The 21,311-nt window shown below is 33.9% G+C and overlaps 1 protein-coding gene across 1 annotated transcript in view; it reads right to left on the bottom strand.

Annotated features, from left to right (window-relative positions):
- The window catches only part of KMT2C (lysine methyltransferase 2C), a 283,967-nt gene that overhangs the window by 113,429 nt on the left and 149,227 nt on the right, over positions 1–21,311 (bottom strand). Inside the window, 3 exon segments of the mRNA XM_038559782.1 lie at positions 822–936; positions 2,880–3,051; positions 10,957–11,119. Coding sequence (XP_038415710.1) covers positions 822–936; positions 2,880–3,051; positions 10,957–11,119 — 450 coding nt within the window.

Below are 21,311 nucleotides of genomic sequence, written 5' to 3' on the forward strand. Positions count from 1 at the left end.
CACATAAAAATGTGATGTACATATAAAATCACTATATTAAAAAAATCACTATATTATCACCAAAATGTAGTGTATTTTACCTCTGCATTTTAAGTTAACGGATTTTAAAACTATTGCTGTGTGTTCTGGTACCCTCATGGGGCTACTACATCTCTGGAGTTTCTGGGAAGATTAAAGATAAATCATTCAAAACAATTTCTAAGCCATGAAGCACCATACATATGTTAACATGTTCATAATAGCATTTTTCATAATAGCCTAAAATTGTAAATGACCCAAATGTTCACCAAGTGAGTCAATAAACAATCTGTGTGGTATGGCCACTACTTGGCAATAAATAGGAATCACTGATGATATGCACAAAAACATGGCTGATTCTCAAAATAATCATGTTGAGTTTAAAAAGCTAGACCCCCCCCCAAAAAAAAGAGTATATACTATAGGATGTCACTTATATAAAACTCTAGAAAATGCAAATTAATTGATGGTGAGTGAAAGCAGACTGCCTGGAAGACAAGAGGGGAGGTGGGAATGGGTGAACAGTTGGAAAAGAGGGATTCCCAAAGGACACCATGAAACTTTTACGGTGATGAATGTGGTCATTATCCTGAAGGTGATGATGGTTTCATAAATGTACATGTGTCAAATTAAATTACAAACTTTAAATACTTGCAGTTTACTGAATATCAATTATACATCAATAAAGTTATTCTTTAAAAAGTTGATGATAATGTATATATTTGAATAGGTATCCGATTTGTCTGCTCTATATAAGAAGCATACAGATGAAGATATTTTTCTTAAAAAAATAAACAACTTACTTTGCATTTCCAGCCATTGGTTGGTACTGATTTCATAACTGGTTGAAGACAAAAAGTATGATACCCTTTGTCACACGTATCACACACTAGCATCTTGCTATCTTCTCCCGATTGTCTAAAAAATAAGATAGCATTAATGATGCCTTATCTTTAAACTTATGTTTATAACATAAGTAATCATGAGAAGAATCAGTCCTAGGAACTGCCTAGTTCATCAATTCCTCAGTGTCTGTTTTGTCTATACTCAGATAATGATAGAGATAACCCCCCTAGATGAGACAGCCATCTTCCTGAGGTCCCTACAGGATTATCCTTACTGAATGCTCACCTATGGTGAACCTGCTTTAGTCACGTGAGGATTCCTGCAGAGTAGGGCAAGATGAATGACTCTTTACTTTTTAAATATCTCAGTAAACATTCTAGGGTACGGAGCTCTGATAGGTGATGCTGCATGGGAAGGAACAAATCTTGGCATCGGGAATTGGAAAGACATTGTCATATAAAAAAAAGTGGATCGAATTTGGCATCAGACCTATATTTGTATTTCGACTACTGTTTTACTAGTTGTGTGATTCCTAAATAAAATAAGCTTAGTCCTCTTGGTTTCAGGTACAAAATGTGAACAATAAAGACACTGAGAATTAATTATTCTGGTTGAAGAGCTTAGAACATCCAGTAAACATTAGTGCTAAATAAACAGCTGTAAGAATCATCTTGTAATAATTAATAAGAATGGTAGTCAAAAAAAAAAAAAAAAAGAATTGTAGTCAAAAACCTAAACTCTTTCCCTGAACATATGTGTGCCCCAAAGATTGGGCCCCTGCCCTACATACAGCATGAGCTCTGCCTTGATTCTTGGCTATCAACCACTCCCAGAGACTAAGAATTTAATTCAAGAGGAGGGGAAAAGAAAAACTGGGGAATGAAAGAAGAAGAGCTGAGAGAGGAGCCGCTGAATAAAACCTGGGGACAACTAGAAGTAAAAAGGAAGATGGGTTAGTTGGCCTCCAGTTATTTCTTATTCAATTTAATAAACTCTACATATAAAATTTTATGTTTTATCTCTTTAGCTACATGGAAAGATCTTAGAGGGAAAGCAATCTTTCTTCAAGTTTTCTTATTCCTTCCCAAGAAACTAGGCACAGATACAAGATATCAAATAAATGTTTACTGATATTTTAATTTTTACCAAAATATAAAAGCATGTGGTCCTATTTATTCCACATAATTTTAAGATATTGATGCTTATTGTCATTAAATTAAATTACAAATAAAAGACTGATCATGGCAGGGGTGGGCATGATTTCTCCTGTTACGAAAGTCCTCAGCTTGTAAACAATTTGAAGACTGCTATAGATGCAGATAACTTCCCCAAATTATCATGCTAATTAGTAGCAGGAGGAAAACAAAAATCACAGAAAAGATTGGAGGAATAACCAAAGGATGGAATATAACAAATAGAAAAAGATAACCCCATTACAAATGTTTAAATGCCATACAATAATAACTGTACTTCTTTTCAGGATTATGGTGACTACGATTGATTGGAGGTAACCTCTTTCAGATAGATACAGGTTTTTGGGTTTTTTATTTTTGTTTTGTTTTGTTTTTAAGTAGTCTTAGAATAAACTGTTCTTCCTGGAATGGAAATTCAAACATATCACTGATTCTTTCACTCACTCTCATAACTACTTTCTGCAATTAGAGGTTTATTTTCCTATTAAATCTTCACCCCAGTCTCTCTCAAAAATAGTTGCTTTATTTTTCTAATGCTTTTTTAAGTTGTTAACATCATTTGTTTAAAATGTTTGGCAAATTTAAATTAGCTTTTTAAGCAACCAGAGGAATTTAAAATTATTAAAATTAGTTTTTGTTTAAACTTATTTCAAAGTAATATTAATAAATACCTAGCAATTTTTTAAAGACATGATGAAGTCAGTGGGAATGAATATAGCCGCAGTACCAACAACCTTTATCATATTACACAAACCTTTAGCACCTAATAATAGGGTCTCTCTTAATCTCAATACACACCTTTGAGTTGAAATTAAAACTTACTTGCAGTTCTGGCACACTTTGCACTCAGGGCATTGCCAACCTGCCCGTTTTAATGGAGTAACCGCTATATCCAGGCACATTCCATGATAGTGCTGACCACAAGTAGTACAAAAGAACTGATCTAAGAGGTCTCCCGGGCTGTCGCACACTGCACAGTTTGCATCTTCCTTTGCTATAATTAACAGTAAAACAATGAAATTGTTGTATAAGAGTTTAATATTTTTCTGACTTTACAATTTAAAAATCACTTGAAGGGAATTTGCATGGTAAATCTTTCAGACACTTGAGGTTATCCACATTGAACTGATATCCAATCAGAAGAAGGTCTCAGTAAAAACACTGTAATGTATTTAATCTAAAGTTAATTCCATTAATCATAGAAGTTTTGCATATTTGTGCTTCAATCTACCTAAGACCATAGGCAGTTCTTCTCTAATTTTATATCCCTGGTACTGGTGATGATGCTGGGCACCTACTTAATGTTCAACATAAACTTGTTGAAAAGAACAAAACAGGAAAATATCAACTGAGAAATGCCCTGTGGTGTGTAAAAATAACCATTTTATTTGGATGTTAAATATATTTTAAAATTAACAAGGTAGGTCAAAAGACAAATTTAAGAAATAAGATTATATTAAATGCTTCTTAAGCATAAACACACTGATTTTTATTCAGATCAAATATCTATTTTTAATACTGGAAAACATCATATGAAGGAGAACATTAAAGATGGAAGCTACATATTCATACACAAACACAAAACTTCATATATTAATTCTATATTCATCTATATTAATTGCCAGTTTGTAAAAAGATATAAAAAACTATATAATTATGGACATCATCTATCCCTAAATATGAATTAAAAGAAATAGCACTTTTTAGGTCCTTTTACCATCTAAAATAAAAAATAAATGTAAGAATAAACTGCCTTGCCAAGTACACACTTAAACTTATGCATATCACAATAAGAAAAATAATGTGTTCTCAAATCATACCAATTCGATGATACATATGTCTATATGTGACACTCAGGTTCTCAACTAGATGGTTTGATTAACTAATTATCTAAAGATTGTTTTAAATTGTATACATGAACCTTTTTCTCTCTTTTATTTTTTGAAGGTTTGGTCAGTCCTCTTTGGCTATGAGGACTTTCTACCTTATTTTTTTCCCAGTCAAGCATCTTGAAATAGAGTAATAATCTATTCCTTTTACTTGGCAAACTGGTTTTATAGGCCATAGAACCTCTGACATACAGATTTTTTGTTTTTATTTCAAAGTCCTCTTAAAATGATTTAAAAAACCATTTGTAGTTTGAGGGCAGTAGAAAAACAAGTCCTGGGATATATCTGGACTGCCAGCTGGAACCCTGGTGGCTGCACACCCACCATTCACCTGGCGCTACCCTCATGAGGCTACCAATGATCTATGAAATCCAATGATTATTTCTTTAAGCTTATCTTATTTGCACTTTGCAGAATTTCCATTACTATCTACTCCCACATTACAGTTCCCCTTACCTTGGCTTCTGTGATGACAGCTTTCTCCTGATTTCTCCTTAGGTCTCCCATGCCTCCCTCTCATGCTCCTATGTTAGCTTTTGTCTCCCTACAATTCCTCTATATGTTGGAGTATCTTGGGATTTCATCCTGTTCCTTCTTTTAATAATTTCCCATGGTTTCCCTTTGTGATCACACCAATTCCCATGTTAAAAAAACACCACCACGATTCCCAAATCTGTATCACCAGCCACCAACTTCTTCCTAAACTACAAGATGTTACTTTCAAGTCTCACTAGACCTCAATAGCCAGATGTTCTAAAAATACTCAAAACTCAACACTTCTAAAATAAAATATTTTTTAAACCTAAACCTCTCTCCATATTCTCAACCAGCTGGGTAAAGGCTCAGACTATAATATCACTATTATTCCTCCCTGACCCAACATATCCAACCAGACACCAATTCTTACTGAGTTAACTTTCTATATATCCTTTTTCCTTATATTTATACAGTTCAGTTCAGTCCACTCTGCCTTGGCAATTACAATATCCCTCCTTATGGATCTGACCTTTCCCTAATCATCATCTACACATCAAGAGTAAGTTTTCTAAATTGTGAATCTGTTATGCTCTGCTTAAATTAAAATTTTACCAATACGCCCTTTTTACTCTAAAAGAAAAAAGATCAAAATCTTCTAGCAGAGAAGACCAAAAAAGAAAAAGTCCTTCCTCCCTTTCCAATGGAATCTCATGACCACTCACTCTTCCTGGTGATACCAAGCAGTTTGCTATGCACATTCACACAACATGCTGTTCAATGCTTGCATGCTTGTATACATGTTCCCCACTACTTGAGATTTTGTTCCTTTGCTGTGCTGTGCCATGCCCCTAGTTCTTTCCAAAGAGGATCTCAAAACTCTGCTCACACATAGCCTGGAATACCTAATGTTACCACACCTAAAGATCCATCCATCCAATTGTTGAATATTCCTTTTCCTCACATACTGAGAATAAACTGTTATATATAGTCAAGTAATTATAACACAATACTATGAACCTTAAAGGGAAGGGACCCTGCCTTTTTAAACTTTGTATATTCAAATCCCTATCACAAATCAAGTCTTATTAAATATATCTTAAATGAAGAACTTGTTTCCAAAATCACTTTTAATGACTCTCTGATTGGCATTTAAAATAAATCATTAATTTAAAAATGGAAACATCATAAAAATGGAGTCACAAATTAATTCATTTTTGATAAAAATGACACAATAGGGTGAATTTTTTAATACTAAAAGAGTACCAGTATCTACTCATTTGAGCTATGTACATTTAAAAACTAATCCTTGATTTTTGCTTACTCTCAAAACTTATAGAAATTGAAGCAAATATTGTGCTGTTTATGACACGCAGTTCATCTTTCTATTATAATTTGCAGGGAACACTGTCTAAATGCTTCTATGAAAATTTCCAGTTTCCTATTCTGCCACTTAACTTGCTATGGTAGCTACTAGTCACATGTGGCTACTGGGCAACTGATATGTGATTATTCAAACTGACATGTGCTGTACATATAAAATGCACCCTAGATTCTAAAGACTTACTAGGAAAAAAATGTCAAACATCTCAAAAATTTTACTGCTTATATGTTGAAATATTAATATTTGGACACACGGCTAAATATGTATTTTTAAATTAATTATAATTTAAAATTTTTTTTAACATGACTACTAGAAAAATATATATTGCTCACATTATATTTCTATTGCACATCACTTTTTTTTTACAGCAAAGCCCATTCTACAATAACTGTATATATCACTGTGGCAGAGATTGCTTCTTTTTTCTTTTTTTCTTTTTTTCTTTTTTTTTTCCAGAGATTGCTTCTTACTCTATGATTATTTGCAGCAATTCCTTAATGGCAATACTGTCATGTTGTTCCACTAATATGGATCACTGGTAATAAATTAGACAAAGAAAAACATTCACATGATACATTCAGTCTAAAAACATTTACTGTGCATTTTGTAAAAATAATAATAGAAAAAAAGCACTTCATCAAGAAATGAGGCTGGTTCCAACCATTTCCTCAACCAGGAAGAAGATAACAGAAATACCAAAAAAGCCTTTTGGAGGGCAAGCAAAATATGGTAATACTGGATAGCTTAAGTGTCATGTCAGAAATAAGCATATGGACATATATATACATATGTGTCCCACAGAAACATTAAGTTTGAAGCAATAATCAAACAATGAAGTGAATTTTTTCTTTAAGCACTTGAAAAAGCAGAAGAGATTGAATGAAAAACCAAAGCTAAAGCCAATGTAAGAGAAGGCAGGAATTAAATCCAGGTCAGTTTGGCTCCAAAGATCATGCTCTTTACTAGTTGAAATTTACTCCCACTGGTAGGGCAAATAAGGTGAAGAACATCTATGCATGTACAAAAGTAAGAAGCAAAGTGCCAGCAGAGGCATAGAATGGAGAGGCTAAATGATGGAGGGGGAGCAAGAAAAGCAGAAGAAACAGCAGGTACACCTGTCGACAAGATCATGTCCTGTGACAGCTGTGACAATAGAAGGGATGGAGGAAAAGACAAGAACACTGAGCCTAAACGAGAAGGGACCATGTCAGAGACACTTGGTCAAGCTGGAAGGTGAGACCACTGCTTATGCAGGAGAATAAAAGCACTGGTGAAGAGCAACAAAAGTCAAATTGCTGCCAGACAGCATCAATCGAAGGACTTCATCCACACAGCTTTTGTAACTTCCATCAACGTCACAGCACATATCATCTCTGCTTACATTACTGGTAGGATACTGCGCTGGACTAAATGCAATTGCTAGCAAGAAAAAGGAAACATGGATGTTGTCCAGAGAGGCTGGCTCACAGGACAGGTAGGTAGGTAAGAAAGGTCAGAGACTAACAAAATTTAGGGTAATAGAAACATAGCAGGACTTGGTACAGAGAGATACAAAAACAACCCAGAAAATGAAGTAAGAGAAGTCAAAACTGAATGATGAAAGTAAATACACTGGGGGCAGGGGGAATGAAGAGATTCATTCACTGCCTCGTTTAATGCTTCAAAAACTTCTCACTGCAGACAGGATATCTAAACCCTTGCCTTGTTCACAAGATCTAGGTGGTCTAGTCTTTGTTTGCTCTGATGTTGTCTCTACCATCCACCTAGGAGATACTAGGTTCCAGGCACAACGACATGTCAGGCCCATTCCTCAAGACCTGTGCAGTATCTGTTCACTTTCTGGAATGTCCTTTCCTCTGATCTTGCATGGTTGGCTCCTAGCCATTTAGCTTTCCCTGAGAGGCAAAATACTACTCAGTAAGTATACCTGGTTATGTCTCCGAGATGGATATTTAGTGCAAAATTCCTAGACAAGGTCATTGTATACTTGCATCATCATGAAAATAATGATGAAGCCAGGATTGGCATTTATCTATGACAAGGCATCCTAAAATTGTTTTCTGATGAAAATCTTGGCCTGGCTCACAGGTTCTCTCTTTGCTGAGGTTTCTTTCTAATGAAGTCTTTTTTTTTTTTTTTAAGATTTTATTTATTTATTCATGAGAGACACAGAGAGGGGGTGGGGGGCAGAGACACAGGCAGAGGGAGAAGCAGACTCCAAGCAGGAGCCTGATGTGTGACTTGATCCCGGATCTCCAGGATCACACCCTGGGCTGAAGGCAGCACTAAACCGCTGAGCCACCCGGGCTGCCCAAATGAAGTCTTTTTTTTTTCAACTTTCACAAAAAGATGTCAATCCAACTCCTACCTCAGCTAACTATAAAGCATATTGCTCTATTCTTAACCAACAGCATCAAGTAATATATTCAATTTATATATATAATTTGAGTCTTAGATAAGAGCTGGAATAGCTACCATTTTGTAAAGCAATTCATAAATACAAGGTAAAATTCTACATGGTTTCCATTGATTGTTATTTAACCCTCATAGTAACACTGTTGTTTAAGCTCCATTTTTAAAAAATAATACCTTGTGCTATGATACACAATTAGGACAACTAGAAACATTTATGAAAGATTTTATGAAGACTATTGCATAATCTTGTAAATTACAATACATTCTACCTGCAATATTTTCTATATCCTTGGATTAAAACAAATAGATGGTCAGAAAGCTGCGTACAGGGCAGCCCCGGTGGCTTAGCGGTTTAGTGCTGCCTTCGACCCAAGGTGTGATCCTGGAGACCCAGGATCAAGTCCCACGTCGGGATCCCTGCATGGAGCCTGCTTCTCCCTCTGCCTGTGTCTCTGCCTCTCTCTCTCTCTCTCTCTCTCTCTCTGTCTCTAATAAATAAATTTTAAAATCTTAAAAAAAAAAAAAAAGAAAGCTGTGTATATAGACTGCACTGGTTAAGATTCTTGAGGATTAGAATTTACTCAGATGGACTTCAGTTTCATACCACCGGCTTATTTTGAGGGCTGTTATAAGAAACTGCCCTGTAAAATTTGTTTTGCTGTAGTGTATAAAGTATATACAGTCTCAGTATTAAGTGAATTCTTTCGACATTATTATGAATCAAGTCACTGTTCATATTCCCTTCTTTGTGCTGATTGCTGGAGAGCTATGGAGCCAAGTCTGTGGCTTAGGTCTAGGAAGTATGCATTTATTTCCCAAAATACCAATGTCACTATTAGCTTCATATTTATACAATCCTTATTTTCCCATGGCCAAATTTCCTTGCATATTTTTAGTTTTATTTTATTCTACTATTCATGTATTTTTATGAGTCTCCATAACTCTATTTTGGAACAAGGCACAGTGCCAATAATTTCAGTCTATCTTTTAGCTCCGTGTACCAGCAGAGACCTCTCATTGTACGTATGGTAAGTGACAGCAGCTCATCTCCCCTCAGTCCTTACACTTCATTACTTTACACAATATTTATGGTCTCTAATATTAAATGAGGTATACCCTATTAGAACACAGTGTGCAGTAGAAAGTAGAATGGCCATTAACTAACAAAATATCTAATAATAGAAATTTGATCACAGAAAAGTTTGTATGTTGTTTGCTGAGTTCTAAAGTATGACTAAGTACAAAATACTGAAGAAAATTCAGATTCTTTTTTTTTTTTTCTAAGATTTTATTTATTCATGAGAGACACAGAGAGAGAGAGAGAGAGAGAGAGAGGTGCAGACACAGGCAGAGGAAGAAGCAGGCTCCACACAGGGAGCCCGATGTGGGACTTGATCCCAGGTCTTCAGGATCAGGCCCTGAGCTGAAGGTGGCGCTAAACCGCTGAGCCACCTGGGCTGCCCCCAGATTCTTAAATACACATACTATTGTTTCATTTGATTGGCAAAGTGCACTATACCACCCAGAATATAATCAACTATGATGACCGACAGCACACTTGGTGCACCTGTGTGAAGTAATTCATTACATGAGGTCTTAAAATAAATAACACTCATGACGGCTGCTGTGCATGAATGTTCTTTTTCTCCCGGATTCAAGTATATAATCCCATATATATTTGAAACTTTAAATTCTTATTAGCCTAATTACAACTTGACGTTTCAGCCCTGCCTATAATTTCTGTCTATACATCGAATAAGGACAAAATGATTATACATGTAAACAAAAATAATTTTAACTGAAGATGAAATTATGGTTCTGCGATTATACAATCTAACTGTATTTGAGATTATTTTAAGTGTAGGCCTGAGGTAGCTAAATTTATGTTTCACATAGCTGGAAAAGATTTTTTAAAAGCTTTCATAGATATTGCTAAGACACAGATAAAAGCTAACACTGAGGTTAACAGGTAACATAAAAAAGACTGAATAAAACATCACAGAGATTTCACAATGACACTGGAAACTCAATTTATTAGAGGGAAAAATCCCAAAGCACACATACTCATTAGAAACTTATATACTAAGAAAAAGGCAAGATCTCTGTTTGACAATAAAGATAGGAAAGAATTATAATTTCCTGTATAACAAATTTCAAATATTTTCACATAATTATAAAATACTGTTTGGAAAAGAAAGGAAAGCACAACTGAGGATTATAGGTAATCAAGATAGATAAATCAAGAAGAAGAACTAACAGAGATTTCTATAATGATTATCAGGGCTATACAATTACCAAGAATTTCAAAAGTGTTTGCTAATCCTATTAATGCATACCCTTAAATAACACCTGAGTGAATTATCTTCTAATTCTCTAACTTGGTGCAGAAGACACTGAATACTGTTTAGCTTTTTAAATGGCTTTCTTTACAGTACATATTAAAATATCGTATACTCAGTATTTCTACAGTGGTTTAAAAAAAGTTTTTTAATCAGAATTTAAAACATGCAAACTGTCTTTGAAATTTTGAGAAAATAACTTTTAGGATTTAACTTCAATGATACTAGTGATAAGAAATTCTCCCCAAGGATCTCTGGCAAAGATCCCTCAGGTTATCAAGATTATGTAATATTACCTTTTAATACAAGCAAAATAACATTTAGGGAATTTACAACATTCGTTATTTGAAGTAAATACACTGATAAATGTTTTAAAAGTGTATCTATAGTAAACTTACATCTTTCAGGAGCTTGGTCAATGTGCTCTGGACACAGAAGGAAGAAGTTCCTGAAGTCCTGAAAGGTACCAGCTCCAGCAGCACAAGGATAATGGTATATCTGGGTGCATTTCTCTTCACAGCATTTGATAGTGGCTCCAAGGTGCTTACAAAATGCACATCGCTGAAAGGGGGCAAATGGAAAATAAATCTCTTTAGAAAACCTGGTAAAGGAGCATTCAAATGTGGGGCTAGGAAGGTATTAAAAAAAGTCTTGTGTACATTAGTAGTAAAATGACTTAAGCTTCCATAATACTAAATAAAGGATCCATTAAAAATAATACAGTCTAAAGTACTCAGTTGAGCACTTGGTATAATACAGTTTCATCCATTCAAGTTTAGAAAATGAGCATCTCACTTTTTTCTACTGACTTCTGTCAAAATTTAAAATATTTTTTTAATTAGGGGATCCCTGGGTGGCTCAGCGGTTTGGCGCCTGCCTTTGGCCCAGGGCGTGGTCCTGGAGTCCCGGGATCGAGTACTGAGTTGGGCTCCCAGCATGGAGCCTGCTTCTCCCTCCTCCTGTGTCTCTGCCTCTCTCTTTCTCTCTCTTTATCTATCATGAATAAATAAATAAATAAATCTTTTTAAAAAAAATTTTTAATTAGTAATAGGGTTGAAAAGGCAGGTGTTTAGTTGTGGGTTAACAGTTTAAATCTCACCAAAAAACTAATAAAATGTATCTATATTGTTTACAAAACCTTACTATTTTTACCCTACCTAAAAATCAGTATGAAATAAATCACTCAATCATCAAATAAGCTAATGAGGACAATCATAGAATTAAAGGTACACCTACAAATCTACACACTTCCTTGTAGCAATTAGTTTCAAGTTTCTTAATAAAAATTGGGAATGGGAAGAAAAATCAAGCCATCTGAGTATCTGCTTCCCCTATTTCAGCCTGCCTGCACTCTTTTGCTAGTGATAAAAGCAAAGAAGGAAGCTCCAACAGAAACACAGGGGAAGTGTAGGGCAACTAAAAACATTAAGTCAGTACAAATTACCACAATGCAATATGTACTTACTCAGCTTTCCCTAAGAATAATTAATAAACTCTCCTTCATCCTCCCCAGGTCATTCTGGGTTATCACTTTCTTTGTGGGTCTTTTGCCAGGTGGCCTGCATGGTACAGTATAAAATCTCTGCAGACACCTCACTATCTTACATAGGCTTCTGTTTTAGCACTCATGCCATTGCATGAGAATTATTTATATGTCTTCTTTCCTGGATTTCTAGTCCTGGGTCCTTGAGCAGAAGCACCATATTTTGCTGTATTTGTTTCTATAGCACTGTGAACGCTGCTTGACACAGAAAGCCCTAATAAACAGGTGTTCAAATTTATATGTACTAAATGGACTTCACTGTTGGTACTCTCTGTTAAGTGTAACTCAAATAATGGAAGCCAAATGGGACAATCTGTGGGAAAACTGAGCCTCCTGAAAGAGACAAAGTTGCTAACATTACTAAGAAGATATATTTGTTTCTAAAGATTTTATTCATTAATTTGAGACAAAGAAAGAGAATATAAGCACGGGGGAGAGATGGAGGCAGAGTGAAAGGGAGAGCCAGATGTGGGGCTGGATCCCAAGACCCTGAGATCATGACCAGAGCCAAAGGCAGATGCTCAACTGAGTCACCCCAATGCCCCAAGCAGCTCTTCACATGCTAACATACTTATTCTAATTCTGCTGCTCTATCAGCGAATGCAATAGTTTTTAAATTATAATTCATTCTAATATTTTACATAAGGCGCCATCAAATTCTTCCTTGTAACCATCAGTCCATGGCATTGAACCAATGTAAGAAAGTTTAGCATCTCTTGATGAGCCTTCTACACATTCTGAGGACTGTCAACAGACCGCTGTAGCTTCTAAGTAACTCATAAACACTAGTTACATCTGTGGCATTTTTATTGTACATAATGTCCACAAGTTCACAGGCTCATAAATATTTAAGTTCTCTTTTGGTATGTATGGGTGTTGCATCATTAAAAAGACAGAAGAAAGCAAGCCTTACGTATTTTAATAAAGTCTAAAAACTAGCTTTTTCTAAATTTATTTTGATGCTATGACCTCTCAGGGTCTCTAAATATGTTTAGTTTATTAACACAACTCAGAATTAACAACATATGCAACATTTAAGTAGTCTGAGTATCCTTGAGTTATACTGGAAAGACCAGGAAAATGCTGAAGGAGAAAAGTGCATTTACATGTCCAAATGATTGCTAAAAAGTTTCATATTAACTCATTAACGTAACAAAATAATTTCAGCTAAATTGTTAAAACCTAAAATCTCCATTATTTTTTAACATATGACAAGCTATACAGAAGCCTTTTGCACTAAAAATAATTTTGGTGAATAAAATATAATGACTTATTTAAGTGCATAATAAGGAAACAAAATAATTTAAATTGATCCTTTTCCCAATGTCTATATCATTTTAGAAACATCAACACATTCTCTTAATCACATTTGCAATGGAAAATATTACGTGACATTAGCTAAACTACTATGAGAAGCCCTGGAATGTATCCAACATACTAATTTACAATAACATATAAAGATACAGGGAATAAAGGAAGGGAAATAAAATACTAACTGCATTTAAGTGAACGTTTCAAGCCCATCTGTTATGATTACATAGCTAATGAAAGACATTTGGCATTGAAAGAAAATGTATACTTTAAATGTAGGCTGGAATAGATCTTTCTGAACCAAATAAAAGCATTTGTAAAATTACAGAAAATATGAAAGAATACATTTCCATAGGGAACTTCTCTAATATCAGCATTCCTGTACAACATACATTAGAAATGAAACAAATTATAAACTAAGTAACAATTACAAAGCTAATTAACATTTGGGGAGAAAAGGGTAAAATAAATAGCTCTTAAATGGTTTATCAACTAAACAATTTATTTGAATCAGTATTTAAAACTTCTAAATACCATTTTTTCTTTTTCCTTTTTTAATCATTAAAAAAGAAAGAGGAGAGGTAGAGAAAAGAAGGGAAAAGTATTATAATATCTTTTGACAATTGTCCAAGAACATATCCAAGAAAAAACTCTAAATTAGAGTTCACATTGCCAACTGTTAAGAATAAGTTTGAGGAACTTCCAAAACCTTTATTTCACTAGACTAAAATAAGGAAGGCTCTCTCAAAATAAATCTGCAATACAAAACAAAGCAGAATCAACAAAATTTCAGAGACTAAGGTTAAAGAGGAGTTATGAAACAATAACAATAAATTTGAGGATATTCCAAAGCTCATTCAATTAATTATGAAGTATTTATTCTGAATCAATATGGCAATGAGCTAAGTGCTCTAAGAAATATCAAGTATTATTAGGTTTTCCATACACCAAACTTTTTAACCTTTACCAAACTTTCCTTATCAGTCAGCTGGGTTTCTCCTAGAATGCAAAATAAAGAATGAAGACAGAAAGTAAGAAAAACAAGTAAAATGACAAGGAAAACTAATCCACAAAATCCCGTGTCTCTTTAGGAAGAGTACCAGGAGGAGAGAAAAAAAAATTATAAAAATATCTAATAATAAGACCTAACATGTTAATTTTATTTAACAGTTTGGGGAGCTAAGAGAGTCTTTATCTCTGTTCCACTGATCTCTATATCACTACAAAAGTACCTACTCTTAGTATCTGTGATGCTGCCTTCCTAAACAGAAAATACTTACTTCAGATTAAAATGACTCACACCTAGAAACACTGGTGAAATTTTAAGATAACAAAGATAAAGAAAGGATTCCAGTAGCCTCACAAAAAAGAAAATAGTCCAGCTACCAAAAAAGGAGAATCAGTTATTACTTTTCACTAGCAATATTCCATGCAAAAGCAAAAAAAGCTGTATCTTCCAAAAGCAACAAAAAAATTATTTGAGACTCAAACCTTAATACCTGCTAAATTTACATTCAAGGCCATGGAGAATAAATGTAAACAGGTTAAATTCCTTATTAAAAAACAGTAACATTCAAAATGTGCAAAATATATTTTATACACTTGTGCACACATACATGCTGTATAAACACATTTTATTTATGTATATGTGTGTACATATACACATGTATATGCATGTATGTTTGTGTGTATATTTGTGTATTAAGCACAGTGACACAGCAAATTCAAAATTAAAGAGCTGGAGGGAAAAGCACAAACAAGTGCTATCAAAAAAGAAAGCAGCTATAGCAAAGAAACTTGGATCCAAATGAAAAAGCAGTGAACAGGGCAAAGATAAAGTTCACATTAAAATAGGTCCTATGTTAAAACTTCCAACAGAACAAGAAAGTCATTAAAGTTTGCATACCTAGTATGAATTTCCTTGACATAAAAAAACTGAGTAGAAATATGTATATGAATAAAGCAAACTTTAATACCACTCTTAGAAATCAAGATATAAATAGATATGAAATAACAATTTAATAACAATGATCAAGTTTGGTTCAAACTTACAAATACAAAGATCTCTATAATTCAAAACCAGAGAATATATATTCTATTCAAATGTATGTAGAATTTTTTAAATTGTTTTTAGAATTATTTTTAATTCATTATACATATGACCATTAAAAAAGTCCACAAATTCAAAAAAAAATCAAATATCTCCTAGGTCATATTCAAAAGAGCAGATATTTCCTAAACCTGATACATTAATAATTATGAATTCACAAGATAAACTCAAAAATCTATCCACAAAAAATTTAAAATTCCCTTTTATCTAGAGCAGATTTCTTTCAATTCAAAAGAAAAAATATTTTTTAAATGATTGAATAAGAAACATGTCAAAATCTCTGAGATGTGGCAAATTTGGTTAAGAAAAAAATACAGCTTGAAAAATGCAAAACTCAAGACCAAAGGATAAAAATAAATGAAGCTAGATTTCAAAACTGAAGCGAGGAAGAACTAACATATATTGCATGCAATTAGGCATCTCAGGAAGCAAACCCATCCTAATATTATGTTTAGGAAGATGTTATTGAGATTCAGGTGTTTAAGTCTCTATCAAAAGAATTAGTGTCTGCTTTAGAAAAATATGCTTAAAACAAAATCGATTGAAATAAAAATCTATCAAAACATTTTATATATAAATGGGCTTAAATCATGAGTATCTAGAGAACTGATTTGTTATTGCTGTTCTGGCCCAGTTAATCATTCTGGTTTGTACAGTAACAAATACATATTTCTGAGACATCTGCTAAAAATAATAATATTAAATAACATTACAAAGTCAAAATGGACACTACTCTGAATGAGAGTTTTTTCCCGCCACTATCTTCCCTTTCTGACCCGTCTAAATCACTGCTGTCACAATGGTCTTTCTAACAAAGTCCCTGATACCTCTGGATCAGGTCCAATCTCCTCAATATGGCATTGTGGTAGGTAGCCTCCTAAAATGCCTGCACTCCCCACTCTCACCCCAACATGTCCCACCCTAATCCAGAGACTTATAAAAAATATGATGAAATATCATGCCAGAGATTAGACTATATTACATGGCAAACAGATTTTTGCAGATGTGATTAAGGCTGCTAATCAAATGATGCTGAATTAATCAAGGGAGAGATTAGTCTATTTGAATTACACAATTCCTTTATTTATATTTTTGAAGATTTTATTTATTTGCAAGAGAAAGAACAAGCAGGGGAGAGAGACAGAGGGAGACGCAGACTTCCCGCTGAGCAGGTTGCCTGACTACCCTGGGCTTGATCCCAGGACCCTGGGTCATGACCCCAGCCAAAGGCAATCACTTAAACTGACGGAGCCACCCATGTGTCCCTACAAAATTCCTTTAAAAGCAGAAAGTTTTCTCCAGCAGGTAGGAGAAAAGAAAAGTCAGAGAAATTCAAAGCAAGGAAAGGATTCAATATATCACTGCTATCTTTAAAGACAAAAGGAGCCACAAACAAGAACCAGGAGTGGCCTCTAGGAGCTGACAGCAACCTCAGGCCAACAGCCAATTAAGAAATGGTGACTTCAGTATTATAAATGCACAAAATGGAATTCTCCCCTCAACTCTGTTTTTTTAAGATTTTATTTATTTATTCATGAGAGACACAGAGAGAGAGAGAGAGAGAGAGAGAGAGGCAGAGACACAGGCAGAGGGAGAAGCAGAAGCAGGCTACATGCTGGGAGCCCGACTTGATCCTGGGTCTCCAGGATCAGGCCCCAGGCTGAAGGCGGTGCTAAACCACTGAACCACCCAGGGATCCCTACCCTCATCTATCATCTAAATGAGCTTTAGAAGAGGATTCTTCCTCAGGGCCTTTGGATAAGCACCCAGCCTGGCAGACATCTTTAAGACCCTAAACAAAGAGCAGTAGAGCCTACTCAAACCTCTGACCTACAGAAGTATCACTTCATAAATGGGGGCTGTTTTAAGCCTTTTAATCTATGATAATTTGTTATATAGCAATAGCTCACACTTAGCACATTTCAAGGCCCTGCGTGGTTTGGTCCTGCCAAATCGCTACTTGTATTTTTAAGAAAAATTTTATATTATACTTATATTACACCACTTTTTTTTACTCAAAACTAATAAGTAAATAGGGTGAATATTTCTCCTAAAATAAGCATTTCTGAGCCAAGCATTCTGAGTACACAAATGTACCCTCTATCTACTGGGTCAAGGAAACAGCAAATTCTCTAGTTGATAGCAACATACATAAATCAAAAGCCCTAATCAAATAAACATAATAGCTATAATCTTTAACATAACCATGAATGAAAAAAAAAAACCATGAATGAAAACATGAATAAATCTGGCTACATAAAACTTTTAAACTTTTAAATGTTGAAAAACCATATATATCGCAGAGAAAATCAAATGACAAAAACTTTTTTTTAAATAACCTGCAATTTGAATTACAAATGTCTAGTATTTTGAATATATAAAAGTAAAGCTTATAAAAATATAAATAAATTATAAAACTGAGTACAACTTAAAAATAGACAATGACACTTTATAGAAGCACATAATTTAGAGAAGACATAAAGTGAGCCAATAAAACATATTTAATATGCAGGATTTAGTGAATATTATTATTTCCCAGCAACCAGGCCAAGCACTTTAGAAGAATGACCTTATTCAAATCTAACAACCACCATTTTAGATGGGTACCATTACTGCTCATTTTACAAATGAAGCACAGAGAGATTAAATTCCTTCCTCACCCTTACAAAGCCAGGAAGTGAAAGAGGAATTGAACTTGAGGACTTTATAATTACTTAGATATGAGTAATTAATGCAAATTCCATTAAGTGATTACAATAACATACTGAATAGTTTGTCTAGCTTATATCCTCATTCTCACTTAGGTTATGAGTAAAGAAGGTAGTCACTTTGGGATATGAATTCCATAAAATATTAATCTTCACTGACTACCAAAAAAAGAAATACACTAGAATGTTCATATAACACAATTCATAAGACTTCCAATTAAGAAGCTTCAATGCCCAACAGTAAAATGGATAAATTACAGTATTCCAACCACAGAATACTACTATCTATCAAGGAGAATAAATGAATGACTTACAATTAACCATTTGGGGGATCAATCCAACATAATGGTATGTGGAAAAAGAAAACAGTACTTACTGTATGAATTCAATTATATAAAGTACAAAAACAAGATTAATTTATGATGTTAATACTGATAATGCTTGCTCTTGGGAGTTAAAAATAGGAACCAAAAAGGAATTGAATTCCTGGGATGCTATTTTTAGTTTCTTTTATTTTTATTTATTTATTTATTTATTTATTTATTTATTTATTTATTTATTTATTTATTTTTAGTTTCTTGAACTGATCTCAGTTTATGTGAATTGATCTTATTTAGGGGTGTTCATACAAATGTACACCTATAATAAGTAAATTTTGCTGTGTATGTATCATACTTCAATAAAAGGTTTAAAATTACAGAATTTTAGATGAAGACTAAACTTTAAAGAAAAAATCTTTATTTCTCACATAAAATTCTATATAAATACTACTATCCTACCTGATGTGTTTCTATCTGTGGATTAAAATATATTTTTTAAAGATTTTATTTATTTATTCATAAGAGAGACAGAGATACAGGCAGAGGGAGAAGCAGGCTCCATGCAAGAGCCTGACGTGGGATTCAATCCCAGGACTCCAGGATCATGCCCTGGGCCGAAGTCAGGCGCTAAACTGCTGAGCCATCCAGGGATCCCCAAAATTTCTTATTCTTCTCCAGTAACCTGTTGTATATGAAGATATTAGCTGGGAGAATCAAATGGATGAATGCACTGTAAACCTAAGATATTTACCCTTAGCAAAAAAAAAAAAAAGAAGGAAGGAAGGAAGGAAGGAAGGAAGGAAGGAAGGAAGGAAGGAAGGAAGGAAGGAAGGAAGGAAGGAAGGAAGGAAGGAAAAAGAAAAAGGGTACATCTAACTACCACATAAACCATCTCTTACTTGGTTATTACTAAGGGCACAAAACAAAGTAGCACACATTATCAATCATGTTATGACAATGATTGTTTGAATACTAGGAAATTTGAAAACGGAAACATTTTAATTTAAACTAAGTTTGTTTGACATGATACTAAAGTAAGATAACACTGCATATTATAGAAAAGAGATAAAAACTTCTAAAACAAAGAATTTAAAAGCTTTTACATGAGTACAAGTAAACACAAACCTAATATGATTACAGTTAATTGGATGCATTTAAATCATGTCCTTTAAAAACATAACTACATATATTTGCATACTCTTTGGTCCAAATTTTGATGTCAATTAGATTTAGCCCACATTTATTTTTGTTTAAGATTTATTTATATTAGAGAGAGAGAGAGAGAGCACGTGCATATGTGCGTATGAGATCAGGGGAGAGGGAAAAAGGGAGAGAGAATCCTCAAGCAGACTCCTCAGTGAGCGTGGAGCCCAACATGGGGCTCAATCCTAGGACCTCAGCTGAGATCATGACCTGAACTGAAATCAAGAGCTGGCCACTCAAACCAACTGAGCCACCCAGGCTCCCCTACCTCACATTTAGAACTACAAGAAGCTTCTTAAAATATTGCAACAGTAGTATAAGAACGTCCATTTTTATGAACAGAATGAGGTCATCCACACAGAAGTTATATTTATAAAAAGTGGTAAATATATCCACACACAGTCAATACAGGTGAACCAGATTCTGGATGAATAAAACTTTTGTACCTGACTTTGGAGACCAAACTGTGCTTCCCACCTGTCTCACAAAGTGACAGAGCAGACTTCCATTACTATCCACTGACAACATACTACTCAGCAAGTAAGCACACTGGCAAACATTATCACATAAGAAATATCAGTAAAAATATTAATGTAAAACTAAAATGTTTGAAGAGTATTTACATAACCACAGCAAATAACTCAAAGTATATTGTATGCCACTACTGGGCTCAAAGGATGACAGCAAAAAATAATAAAAATATTAAATCTCAAATTATTAATCTACTAGCTTTAGGTATTTGTTTGTATTTATTTTTTAATTTATTTTTAGAAATCTTTATACCCAACCCACAACCCCAAGATCAAGAATCACATGCTGCTCCAACTGAGCCAGTCAGTTACCCCACTTGGGTTTCTTTCAAATTGATGCACAAAATAAACAATAATTTTCCTTTTTCTTTTAGCAACTTTTTAAGTTAGAGGAAAAAGTAAATTTCAAAATAAAAAATTATAGATTGGATAGGGTAATAAATTTTTTTTAAATATAAAGAACTACTGAATTAAATTGAAAAATATCAATATGAACTCATGATTTTGAAAAATATCTTTTCTTTATATGGTTTATTTTTTGACCAAGACTCAAAATAATTCAGGGAAACAACAATCTTTTAGAATGATGCTGGAACAACTGAATATCCACATGGAAAACAAAGAACCTTGAAACTTGGATCTTTTATTCTCACACCATACACATAATCTAACTATAAAATGAATAAACAACCAAAAGGTAACCTTGGAATATGCAATAATATTTTTATATAAGGCATACCAAGAATAATCCTTAAAAGAAAATATTTGTAAATTGACAAATTACAAATTTCATCAAAATTAAATCCCCTTGTCTTCAAAAAATACTAAAAAAATGAAAACAAGATGCAAACTAGGGAAAAATGCTCACAAAATACATCTCTAATAAATGATTTCTATGTAGAATATATAAGGGGGCTCTTTTAACTCAGTAGTAGTGAGAAGACAAAACCAGTTGGAAAAGGGGGAGGGCAGATGCAAAAGATTTGAGCAGACAATTCACAGAAGACAAAAATGGCAAGTACATAAAG

Source organism: Canis lupus, chromosome 16, assembly GCF_011100685.1.
Source record: "Canis lupus familiaris isolate Mischka breed German Shepherd chromosome 16, alternate assembly UU_Cfam_GSD_1.0, whole genome shotgun sequence".
Classification (NCBI taxonomy): domain Eukaryota; kingdom Metazoa; phylum Chordata; class Mammalia; order Carnivora; family Canidae; genus Canis; species Canis lupus.